This window comes from Gymnoscopelus microlampas (assembly GCF_963454915.1).
Source record: "Gymnoscopelus microlampas genome assembly, chromosome: 13".
Lineage (NCBI taxonomy): Eukaryota > Metazoa > Chordata > Actinopteri > Myctophiformes > Myctophidae > Gymnoscopelus > Gymnoscopelus microlampas.
The window spans coordinates 10,366,177-10,379,455 of record NC_139950.1 but is presented as its reverse complement, the minus strand read 5'-3'; the positions used below and the strand labels follow the sequence as shown (position 1 = coordinate 10,379,455).

Sequence of the window (13,279 nt, the reverse complement as noted above, 5' to 3'; positions counted from 1 at the left end):
ACTGTACTTGAGTAAAAGTACAAAAGTATTGCTATCAAAATGTACTTAAAGTGCCAAAAGTAAGAAAGTACGCATTATGCAGAAGGTCCCATTTCACACGTTTTCAGGAGTATTTAAAATGTACACAAATCCTTTGAAAATAGCAGATCTACAAGCTCACAACGCGTCGCATCTACATTGCTTGTAGATCGCGATGCGACGCAAGCTAGATCGGCTTCAAATAGCCAAAGTATAAGGGCTGAAGTTGTGTGTATGTTTTGTAAGCTAAATCTACACTAGTAACTAAAGTTGTCAAATAATTGTAGTGGACTAAAAGTACAATATTTGCTTCTGAGATGTAGTGGAGAAGTAAAAGTATTGGAAATTGGAAATACTCAGGTAAAGTACAAATACCTCAAAATTGTACATGTACTTAGTTACTTTACACCACTGCTCTTAGATGATGAAGTAGTAGACATTAATTTACAACAAAAAGAAAACATAAACATTTGAAACGTGGAGATGCAAGGTTTCTGCCCGGCGACAGCAACAAAATCATCCCTGTGTAGTAATGTATTTCAACCAATGGTGGAAAGTACATGATTTGTCATTTGGATCCAGGGAGGCACACCCATAACTGAGCTGCACCTCCGTCTACCAACCTGGGCCTAGATCCTCTAAGCATGCAGTTAGATCACGTCTGTTCCCAAAGTACGTCAGTACTACTGTAGGCTGTGCTGGAATTAGCACTGAAAGCTTTTGGGAGAGCAGACTGCTGGTACATGACTTGAGTTGGAGCTCATAGCTGATGCGCCACAGTTAAAGGAGCACTTCGTCCATTTTCAACCTTATCAATCGTATAATTGGTCGTCACTAATGCTCATCATAAGATGGCACCACTTCCATTTAACAGCCTTTCTCTTCCTGGAAAGTTTTTCCAGGATTTTTTTTTTAAATCTTGTTTGAAATGACCAAACCTGCCTACCGATGATGTCACTGGTAGGCAGGTTTCTGGACGGTCCACAACCCTCCTCTGAGACACAGACTGAATTGACAGATGGTGACGTCTTATAATGAGCATTAGTGAGGACCAATTATATGAAGAATACGGTTGAGAATGGGTGAAGTGCTCCTTTAACTGTTGCACTCCTAAACCTCAATCATCAATGCACCAATTTGTGGAAATCAGGTGAAGCAAGGACCACTGCTCACGCTGTTGCATTCAAACGTGTTAGTATTGTAACTGGGTGACATGGACAGTTAAAGCAATCTCATCTCTTACTCTTGAAGTCAATGAAATAAGAGTAGCTTATCTAAGTAAACAGGGATGCAGTAATGAATACACACACCCACACCCACACATACTGTATATACATGAACATATGCATCCTTGTTTACACTCACACTCGCACACGCACATGCACACGCACATGCGCGCGCGCACACACACACACACACACACACACACACACACACACACACACACACACGCGCTACACGACTACAGAAGACAGAGGCCTGCCTGTTTAACAAGTAGGTCAGTCCAGAGCCAGAGAGAGAGAGAGAGAGAGAGAGAGAGAGAGAGAGAGAGAGAGAGAGAGAGAGAGAGAGAGAGAGAGAGAGAGAGAGAGAGAGAGAGAGATGACTAGCCAGCATCATAGTCTCTCTCTTGCATGACACAAAGCAATGACACTGAATAATTCTGTAATCCAACAGTGGTGTTGATATCAATTCATTGTGTTTTATATTCTATATTCCATGGTACTAATAACACCAGGGAGGACTGGTTATGTGACTGTACACACAGTAAAGTGTTCATTTGACTCTGACATTGAGAGAAAGTACTCTCAATTCTTAAATGAACACCCAGCAGTTTTTTCTGCGTACACACAGACTACATATTATGTCAGTGGTTCTCAAAGTGGGGTCCAGGGACAAACATTGGGTTCTTGAGCGGGTTCCAGAGGGTCCCCAGCATCACAAGATTTGCAGATGGGGGTCCGTGGTCAAATAAATATTAATTTGGGGGTCCTTTTGACATGAAATATGTTTTGAGAACCACCGCATTGCATGACTTATGGGGACGGCGGTCTCACCTGGGGGCAGTCTTTGATGTAATGGCCCTTGTTGAAGCACAGGTGGCACAGGTAGTTGGGCGGGGGTCTCTTGCTGGGCTTCCTCGGCTCTGAGGAGAGGGAGAGGTCCGAGAAGTGGTCCGTCAGGGAGTTGAGGCCATCCACAATGTTGTTGAGCGAGCCGTACGGTGACACGTTCTTATACACATTGTTGTTTAACACCTGCGAGGGAGACACATACGGAGGAGTTGAACTTGTGTTCTTTGTCGAACATATATAGGCTTTGTACTGCACACTAGACGTGGAAAAAATAAACCTGTTGCAATGGATCCAATGCAGTGATGGAAGAAGTGCTCACACGTTTTACTTAAGTAAAAGTATCAATACTGCAATGTACTGTAGATACACTCCGTTACAAGTACTGTAGGAGTCCCGTATTCAAAATGTAGGCTACTAGAGTAAAAGTACCAAAGTATTAGCATCAAAATATACTTAAATAACTAAAGTAAAAATACTCATTGTGCTGAATGTCCCATTTCACAGGTTCGAAATGTATGTGAAAGATCTTTTGAAAATAGCCGATCTACAAGCTCACAATGCGTCGCATTGTGAGCTTGTAGATCTGCTATTTTCAAATGGCCAAAATATAGGGCTGACGTGGTTAGTGTGTTTTGTAATACCGTAATAATCCAAATCTACAAAGTAACAAGTAACTAAAGTTTTGTAGTGGAGTAAAAGCACAATATTTTCCTCTAATTTGTAGTGGAGTAGAAGTAAAAGTATTGAAAATTGTAAATACTGAAGAAAGTAAAAAATACCTCAAAATTGTACTTAAGCAGAACTTGAGTAAATGTACTTAGTTACTTTACACCACTGATCCAATGTAGTTCTTATTTAGGCAGGGTCTTGTTAATAATGGTTCAGTGTTCATAAAACCCGCAGACACACTTAAACACCTTCACACAAAAAAAATGTAATAGAAAAACTTTTTTTATGACACTCTTGTGCAACAAAGTAGGGCATTAATTTACGGGGCGGGGGGGGGGGTGATATATGGAGATGTCTGTCTGTCTGACAGTGACGATGTATAGAATCCATGCATTCATTCAGTAGATTTGAGAGGCCTTATACAAACAGCAACACTGGCAACTATATCACTCTGAGCTTCAGAGGGGGGAAAAATCATTTGTTGACAGTTGACAGTCCCATTGAGCTTCACACGATAACATCACACACAAATCACTGCGTTTCTGGTCGAGTGTTTGACAACATTGCAAAATCGTTTCAAAACCATCCTTCGAAATGCTCTCTGTCCTATTTTCTCTCTCGTAGAAAAGAGGAAGAAGAGAAGAGAAAAAAAAAAGAAACAAAAAAAGAAGATCATTCCTCTCATTAAATTCAGAACATCTGGCGCGAGGCCCAGATGTGCTTATGAGCTGGAAAAGTACTGAGCATGTCCACAGAGAGAGACACAGGACTTTACAGAGGATGAGTCACCATACACAAGAAGAGAGGCTACAGGCTACAAACAGGCTTCTTCACCAGCCTGTTGAATATCAGCACTCCCCCACCAGGCAGTCACTGCTGGAGGTGCTACTATAGACATGGGCATTGTTTGTACCGTAGTCCCGTAGATTCCCAGCCTTGTTTTAATTTCAAGGACTCACAGTTTGTTATGCATTAGGCCAATGGTTCTCAAAGTGGGGTCCGGGCACCCCAAGGGGCCCTTGAGGGGGGATTCAGGGGGTCCCCAACAAAATGAGCTAATATAGTATCAAAATCAGTTTAACCACTTTAACCCTCAGCTGTTAAAAAAATCTATTCTTGAGAAATTGTTAAAAATCTTGTAAAATGTGTGTAATCTTGACAATTTTGGGATAATCTTATAATAATCTTATACAAATCTTACGGAGGTCCCTGTCTGGCACAAAATCATTTCAAATGGGAGTCCGCAGCCAAATACACATCAATTTGGGGGGTCTTTGACATGAAAATGTTTGAGAGCCCCTTCATTAGGCCACGTACCCACTTACATGGGTCCATTCAGTTCCTAACTATATCAACCCCGGACCACACTTTGAGAACCACTGCTGTAGTCTGCCCTGAATTGCGCAAAGCAGTGTTGCGTGCCATTGGCCCAAATGGATTCATACAAGATGCCCTCAGAAGGGATATGAAAAACGGAATGGAGAGAATGTGGCTTCTTTTTTCCCTTGTCATTCATGTCTTACATTAATTCAAGTAAATTCATATAAACATATAAAGGACTTAAGTGACTAATAAGACATGTAAATAAATCTATAAATATTTGAATGACCTTTTTTTCTTTAAATATTTGAATGACACTTAATTAAACATGTTATGAACTTATGATGGTGATATACTTAGAAACTGAACAATATAGCCATCACACCACATTCAATCTTTGCCAAAGAGCTGTCAAATAAAAAAATTGTAAAATAAAAATGCTGTCAAATAAAAATGTGTAGTTGCTAAGAAAAGACACGTGAATTTACAGCTAATGTCTATCAGTGACAGTAACGGCTCATCCCTAGGTGATAGTCATGATTCGGGAAGCAATGTTATTGCTGATTTTCTACTGTTGCATAGCACAGAAAGTTTGCTCTTGGCAACCTGGCCGCCATTGAAGTCCAAGTCTTTATCTAACCAGGCTGTGAGGTTTCTTTTCCTAACGAGTTCCAGCTCCAAGACTCATGTTCATTTATTGGATCTGCCTAGGCTAAATCAAATATTACTGCTCTTTTGTTTGTGATGTTTTCCATATGCCATTAATTTCACATCTTGGCTCGTGCACCGATACTCTGCTATGCTTCACCACCCTTTGTGGAAATGTATTTAGTGGAGTGTTGTTGTTTTTTCTTCTTCTCTAAAATACCCATACAAATCTGAAGTAGAAATTAAACATTGTTCCTTTATTAGCCTTGTTACGTTATTTTGTACATTGTTGAGACGGAGACCACCTAGTGTCGACCCAAAGGAAACAGATTTCACATACACACATCTGCAAATAGTATGCAAGCCTAATGTTTATTTATTTTGCGTGTGCGTGTGCGTGTGTGTGTTTGTATTACCCACAAGTATAGTAGAATTTAAGAAATAGACATTGTGAGGGCCATTTTCCTGGTCCTCACAAGAAAACTGGTTGATTTATGGTTAAAAACATTTTTTTTAGAGATATGTTTACAATTAGAAAAAGATTCAGGTTGTGGTTACAGTTAGGATTAGACATTTAGAGGTTAGGTTTAGGGTTGGAATTATGCCTGATTTAGCATATACTTAGTTGTCCGCCATTGCACCGGAAAATAGCCGATCTACAAGCTGTAGATCTGCTACTTTTTCAGCTTCAGGCTTACGGTTAAAAATAAAAGAAATGTAAAAATGGCATTCATAAAATCACCGCCCTGATATGCTGATGTCCTCACAAGTATGGTAAAACAAACGCACGTGCATTTGTGTGCGTGCGTGCGTGCGTGCGTGCGTGCGTGCGTGCGTGCGTGCGTGCGTGTGTGTGTCTGTGTTGTGTGCGCGCGCTGACACTCTGGGAACCAAACTGGCCCAGACCTCTACCCAGGTCGTCTCATCTCTCTCTCGCACCCCAGGGGGTAAACACACTCGTGTTGTCATTAACCACTTCAAACCCCATTATGGTTGAGCGGAGTCCATCACTATGCTAGTGTCTTTTCTGTTTTCTGTTATTGTGGGGAAAGCTTTCGCAGAAAATAATAAGAAAAAAGCCCCCCCCCCCTTCTGTGTTGCCTAAAAAATCATAATTTATTGAGGTCCTGTGATCAGTGACATACGCATACGTCACTGATCACATGACCTCAATCAATTATCCAGTTCTAGGCAACATAGAATGGGGCAGGGACTTTTTTCTTATTTCCACACAACAGCTCTGCGGTGTATTAAAGACATAGTTCCATGTTGAAAATGTGTGGTATTCCCCTTTAAGTGGTTGAAGGGCAAGACCACTTTGGTAGAGGTTTGGGTTGTGTAGTTACCTTGCCATGGTGTAACTCCAAAGGTGGATAAGAAGTCTAAAGTATTTGCTCCATTGATTAGAAATTGATATTTCAAAATATGCCCCTCATTGACATACATTGTACGGTTCATTGAACAGCTCTAAAACAGTCACTCTTTTAGCACGTAATTGAACACAAGCAAAGCTGATTCAGACAATATAGAACATAACACAACCCAGTACTGTTTGTTTTTTAAATACAAATGTCAACTTCCTGTTGATTGTACTATTTGAAGATCCCGGTCCGTGGATCCAGTCCGGGTTTTCTTCCTAATAGAAATAGTAAAATCAACAGGAAGTTGACATTTTTATTTAGAAAACAAACAGTACAGGGTTTGGTGATGTTCTATATTGTCTGAATCAGCTTTGTGTTCGTTTATGCGCTAAAAGAGTGACTTTGAGAGCTGTTGTACCGTACAGTGTAAGTCAATGAGGAGAATATTTTGAATTATCAATTTCTAATCAATGGAGCAAATATTTTTGATTTCTTGTCCACCTTTGGAGTTACATCATGGCAAGGAAACTACACAACCCAAACCTCTACCAAAGTGGTATTGCCCTTTAAATGATGTGTGTTGAGGCCAGGGTGCATGCTACCTTGAAGGTGTCGCTGCTCAGCTGTTCAGAGCAGTGGTTCTCAAACATTTTCATGTCAAGGACCCCCAAATTGATATGTATTCGGGCCGCGGACCCTCATTTGAAAAGGTTTTGTTCGAGGGCCCGGATTTGTGTTCATTTCTTTACCAACATTTTTCCTGGATTTGCTTTTTCGAATTGACAAAGAAGAAAATAGGGTTCAAGTGATTAAATTGATTTTGATGTTACATTTACACATTTTGCTGAGGACCCCCTGAAACCCCCTCAAAGACCCCTGGGGGTCCCCGGGCCACATGTTGAGAACCACTGGTTCAGATAAAGTGTATGGAAAAGCTAGAGAAAACATAACACTGTGAAACACGTTGCCTCATATCACGAATTACGATTATTCTTTGAAAATCTGCCCTATGTGAAACACAAGCACACATAGTAGTGAAAGCATTCATCTTGTTCTGGGACAGAGTGAAGAAAGAGTTAAATCATAAGGAAAACTGCCTGGTGGGGAATGCCATCTTTTTGAAATCCTGCCTGATAATGGAAATACATTACGTTTGGGGGAACTACTACTGTATATGAATCATGATCGTGTCGTCTTGGGAGTTCACATGAAACACGTTCATTCATATATCCTTTACTTTGAACAGATTGTTGCATGATCTTCAATGGCAAAAAAAACACAGCACATTACTCATCTCCTGATCAAATCACCACAGTGGTTTATTTTACTTGCCCTTGATCTTAGGTTGCGAAAGAAAAAAAGAAGAAAAGGAAAAAAGAAATCCCCAACTGTTTCCAGAATGTGAATGTGTGTTCTTTTGGTTTGAATCACTTTAGACTGCAGAGGATCGTATGGCATTACACACAATGACCCTTAATGTATAACCAACTTCTACACCAGACTCTTTCATGTTAAAAAAAAACACTTTGAAAGGCCTCTATAATTACCTCGTAATGAAAGTACACTAGATAGAAATGTTGAATATCGCTGCTCGTAAACCACTTGGTTGGCAACGTTGGGTCCGCGGACCACCAAGGGTCCGAATGGGTCCTCTTCTACCGGTCTGTACCTCTGAGAGTGTACAGATGGAGCCAAATGGACCCTTACGGGTCCATTTGGCTCCATCTGTACACTCTCAGAGTTAAATTAACACTGAAGATTTTACAGTGTATTGGGGTCCCAGAGATTTGAAAAACTGTATGCATATCAAGCAGGGGGTCCATGAAATTCAAAAGGCTGAGAATCACTGTCTTATAAACAATAGCTAACAGTTCTACACACAGGCCATCCAGCACACATAAAATCAAGTAGACAATTAGCAGTTTAATCAAAAAGCTGCTATTTCAGACGCTATTTCTCTGATTCCCTGCTGGGGAGGATAACCGTGTGTGTGTGTGTGTGTGTGTGTGTGTGTGTGTGTGTGTGTGTGTGTGTGTGTGTGTGTGTGTGTGTGTGTGTGTGCACAGTACAGTATATAGAGGTCTAGTCCTGAGTGTCAGGTTTGTTGCCTACTTCCCTTGCATACATTATTGACATATTTGTCTCTAAAATTAAACGTAGCGATTGAAAATAGAACGTATGTAAACAAGCGTCGGTTGTGTGTTTGCTCAAGCCTGACTCTATTTGAAGAATCTCTGAAAGTGTATGTCAGCAATAATAATAACACAGCCTGTTTCATACAGGGGAGAAGTTATGCATGCATGCAGCAGCCAGGCCAATCTCAAACTCACTCTCTGTCTCTCTGTCTGTCTGTCTGTCTGTCTGTCTGTCTGTCTGTCTGTCTGTCTGCCTGTCTGTCTGTCTGTCTGTCTGTCTGTCTGTCTGTCTGTCTGTCTGTCTGTCTGTCTGTCTGTCTGTCTCTCTCTCTCATTAAACAACGCCTATTCACTGCATATTTCACGTTTTGAGACTCATAGACCTCATCACTATGCTGACCACAGGCAGACGGTCAGACCCAGACGCGTCACGCTCCTACGTGTGGCACGCTCAAGTCTGGAATCCAGACACATTCGTTCACTGTCCATGCAGTTTATCATCAGTTAGAACAGAACAAGGACACAGAATGGAATCATATCAACACAGACACGTGTATTACAGACTACCATGCCATTATAAGCTATATGAGGTTGTTGTATTAAATTAATTAGGGAAATTAGCCTTTAATTTATAGGCTGTATTATCCTTGAGAACTGTTCAAATACAAATATTCTAAACTAATCTGAATATCCATTGCAGATGGACCAGTACGAATACATTCTGGACGTGATGGATTCAATGACTTCCTTTTCCACATAAGAACTATCATGACGGTTATGTGTAGCCTACCCAGAATTGGCCCATGTTGTGGTACAGTGTAAAACATCTCTCAGAACAAGCACTCTACACACACAGGACATGCAAGCAACACACAGCAATGACAGGTTTTCTTCAACCAGAATCTAAAAAATCCCCCCCAGAAATGACACAGCCATGCACTGTCTGTCTGATCTGCAAGCCCCTTTCACCTCACCTCGTTCCAGTGGTGTAAAGTAACTAAAAACATTTACTTAAGTACTGTACTTAAGTACAATTTTGAGGTACTTTTACTTTACTGGAGTATTTCCAATTTGTTATACTTTTACTGGTACTCCACTAATATCTCAGAGTCAAACATTTTACTTTTACTCCACTACAATTATTTGATAACTTTAGTAACTAGTTACTTTGTAGATGTTGATTATTATTATAAACATACATTGCCCACTTCAGCCCTACTTTTGGGCCATTTGGAAATAGCCGATCTACAAGCTCACAATGCATAGCCTGGCACACTTTGTGAGCTTGTAGTCTAAACACTGCTATTAGTCTAAAGATTTTCATACATTTGAAAACTTGTGAAATGGGACATTCTGCATAATGAGTAGCCTACTTTTACTTTTGTACTTTAAGTATATTTTGATACCAATACTTTTGTACTTTTACTCAAGTAACATTTTGAATTCCGGACTTTTACTTGTAACTGAGTATTTCTACATTTTATTGATACTTTTACTTAAGTAAAAAGTATCTGAGTAGACTTTTTCCACCACTGCAAGCAACACATAGCAATCTAAAAAATCCCCCCCACCTATAGAAATAACACAGCCATGCACTGGTGTCTGTCTGTCTGTCTGTCTGTCTGTCTGTCTGTCTGTCTGTCTGTCTGTCTGTCTGCAAGATCCCTTCTCTCACTTCACCTCGTTCCGCTGAAGCTGGAAGAAGTTGTTGAGATAGTTGGAGTTCAGAGAGGAGCTCAGGTCCTGCTGGGTCTTGGTGACATTGAGATCCGGGTGCTGCTGCTGGTGCTGTTGGTGCTGCTGCTGGGAAGAAGAAGAGTTGTTGGGAAGCTCGGGTCGGAAGGCGTCGAAGGCGCTGGTCTGATGCTGGGTGTCTTGCAGGGAGAGATAGACCCAGTTGAGGAGCTGGTGTGCGGGCTGGTGGTACACAGAGGCCGACGTGTCTATGGCAGACAACAAGCTCATCTTGATCAAACGGGGCTAAAGATCGTGGCTATTCCACAGATTTCCCTCGGATCGGTCTCAACTCCACTCCAGCCGATGTTGTGCCGTTCTTTTTGCTGTTCTTTCCCCCTCCTTCTTCCCCTCTATACCCGCGCCTATGGAAATGAAATCACTGCTTTTCGTCCCGTAAAGACCCTAAAAAAAGACCCCCCTATCCTTCCGATCGGAGCTGGGAACCTACTAGTCCCCAGTTAGAAAACTGTTACGCAAAAGTCATTGCTCTAAAACATGTCAGTATATATATAAAAAACGTTGATCACCCGCTCCCACCATGGTCCGTTATCTGCCTTTATTGCGGCGGAGCAGCGGAGAGACTCATTGGATATGCAATTGGGACGGTTGGTGCGCGTCACGGGGGGACGCGCGCGAATGAGCGCTGGCTTTCAAAGTTTTTTTCTTTTGCTGTGTGACTGACTGGTCCCAGTGGTGTAAAGTAACTCAGTACATTTACTCGAGTACTACTTAAGTACACTTTTGAGGCATTTTTACTTTAGGCCTAGCCTACTGGAGTATTTATTTCTATTTCTAATCCACTGTCTGCATCTCAGAGGCAAATATTGCACTTTCTATACTCCACTACAATTATTTGGAAACTTTAGAAACTAGTTACTTTGTAGATTTGTATTATTATTACAAAACCACTTCAGACCTATATATATATATACTTTGGCAATTTGAAACTAGCAGATCTACAAGCTCACAACACATCACATTGTGAGCTTGTCAATCTGAAAAAAAAAAAATATGTACACATTTTGGAAAACTTGTGTAATAGGAACTTCTGCATAATGAGTAGTGGCAGCGGTGGCCTAGTGGTTAGAGGGGCGGCCTTGATACCGGAAGGTCCCTAGTTCGATTCCCCAATTCATCACATCAATCATGAATCACCGCTGAATAGCCCTTGAGCAAGGCTTCCATGCAGGGTCCGGCTGGAAACAAGCTTCGTGCTTAGTCCGACACCCTGGGTAAACAACGAACTTTGCTTTGCTTTGCTTTGCTTTGCTTAGCCTACTTTTAGTTTTGGTACTTTAAGTATATGTCAATGCCATATGCCAATACGTTTGTACTTTTACTCAAGTAAACTCTGTTTCTGAATACAGAACTTAATTGTAACAGACTTTTTCTACAATAGGGTAGGCTATTGATACATACTTGTGAGTAGCACTTCTTCCATCAGACTGGTCTAAAAGAAAAGACTGGCTTTTTTTCCCTGGCTGCTCCTCATATTTATTTACTAATCACCAACAGGATGCATATAAGCAATACAATATACAGTTATGAATTTACACTGTAATGATTAATCCCCTTTACGCCATCCATATCCCCATCATGTGTGCATCTGTGCGCGTATATGAGGGGAGGGGGTTTGTTTATTGTAGCATGTATAAAGGTGATTTATTGTCAGCATTAACATCATACGTATGCATCTGAGTTTTCATATAGGCTAATTATGTTACAATTGTTAATTAGCTATATATTCCGATAGTAATCATCATTGTTATACAGTGTTTGTTCAGTAACAGGGGTATCCACGTTTCTTCAGCTCTTTAGAAAACAAAATAGCTCACATTTTAGGGTCCACCAGGATACCAATTTCATCCAATCAGGAGAGAGAACTCATACAGGGAGCAGGATAAACAGATTGGAAGCATGATCAGACAAAAATAAATAGGTCCTCTCCTCTGATTGGGTGAAATGTGTAAACCACCTGAAAATGTACTTTCTGTTCACTAAAGAGCTGGAAGAGACCCCATACTGAAAATCATGGTCAATGATACCCATTATTATTACTATCAGAATATTTAGCTTTAACTTTTAAACAAAAAACAATTAAATATATATTTTTTTGGTTTAAATCTGATATTACAAGATGCAGCAGAAGTGTGTACTACAGCAGGAATTTGACAAAAGTGTGGCCATCACTAGGCAGTAATTTCTAAGGAATACATCCATTCTGTTCCAGCCTCAAAGCATCTGACAGGCATGGAAGCTCTGAATGCTGTCAATAGGGCTCCCTCTTGTGGTGAATAGACAGCATTGTCACTCGCCAAAATAGTCTACAGACCCTAGGACAGTGGTGGGAAAAGTAATCAATCGTTTTACTTAAGTAACAGTATCAATACTGCAATGTAGAAATACTCTGTTACAAGTAAAAGTCCAGAATTCAAAAAGTATCAAAGTGTACTTAAAGTACAAAAAGTAGAAAGTAGGCTACTCATTTATGCAGAATAATGCATTTACCGTTTCACAAATGTATACAAATCTTTTGAAAAGATCTACAAGCTCACAATGCCTCAAATTATTAATGTATGTTTTGTAATAATAATCCAAATCTACAAAGTAAGAGTAACTAAAGTTTTCAAATAATGGTAGTGGATAACAGTAGGCTACAATATTTGCCTCTGAGATGTAATGGAGTAGAAGTAAAAGTACAGACAATTGGAAATACTCCAGTACAGTAAAAATACCAAAAATCTTACTTAAGTAGGCTACAGTACTACAGTAAATGTACTTAGTTACTTTACACCACTGTCTGCTGGCATTGTATGATTCATAAATTATTAGATAAAGTTTAGGACACTATAATAGCTACTCAAGCTTCAATACTTTTTTTTATTTTTATATATACATCTAAAAAACAGTTTGGGAAAAAGAGGAGACAGAATTTCTCTTGTGAAATGTTTATCATGGGACTTGTCTGTCTTGTCACATTTTCCATTCTTCATCAAATGTCATTGTTGTTATCTTATATACACTTTGCGTCACATGATAAATAGTGTGGCGTCCCCTATAACTCTATGGTGGTGTCCCCTCTGTGACAAATAGACTAAACTGTCGCTCTCAAAATAGTCTGCTGGCATTTAGTGATTATGTTATCTTATCTGATTGCAGTATAGGAGCTCTAGTGCCAAGATTTTGTTGTAATTTACGCTAAATAATTGTATTTTAATGTATTATTTCCCCCCCAGTTTATATATATATATATATATATATATATATATATATATATATATATATATATATATATATATATATATATATATATATA

General features: G+C 40.0%; 1 protein-coding gene across 1 annotated transcript in view; it reads right to left on the bottom strand.

Moving 5' to 3' along the window:
* zcchc24 (zinc finger, CCHC domain containing 24) overlaps positions 1-10,463 on the bottom strand; it is a 76,986-nt gene extending 66,523 nt beyond the window's left edge. Inside the window, exons 1-2 of the mRNA XM_084076480.1 lie at positions 9,907-10,463; positions 2,076-2,276 (exon numbers count right to left, since the gene is read on the bottom strand). Of these exons, the coding sequence (XP_083932606.1) occupies positions 2,076-2,276; positions 9,907-10,191 (486 nt within the window). The 5' untranslated portion in view covers positions 10,192-10,463. The remainder of the gene's footprint in view (positions 1-2,075; positions 2,277-9,906) is intronic.
* Positions 10,464-13,279: the final 2,816 nt, after the last annotated feature.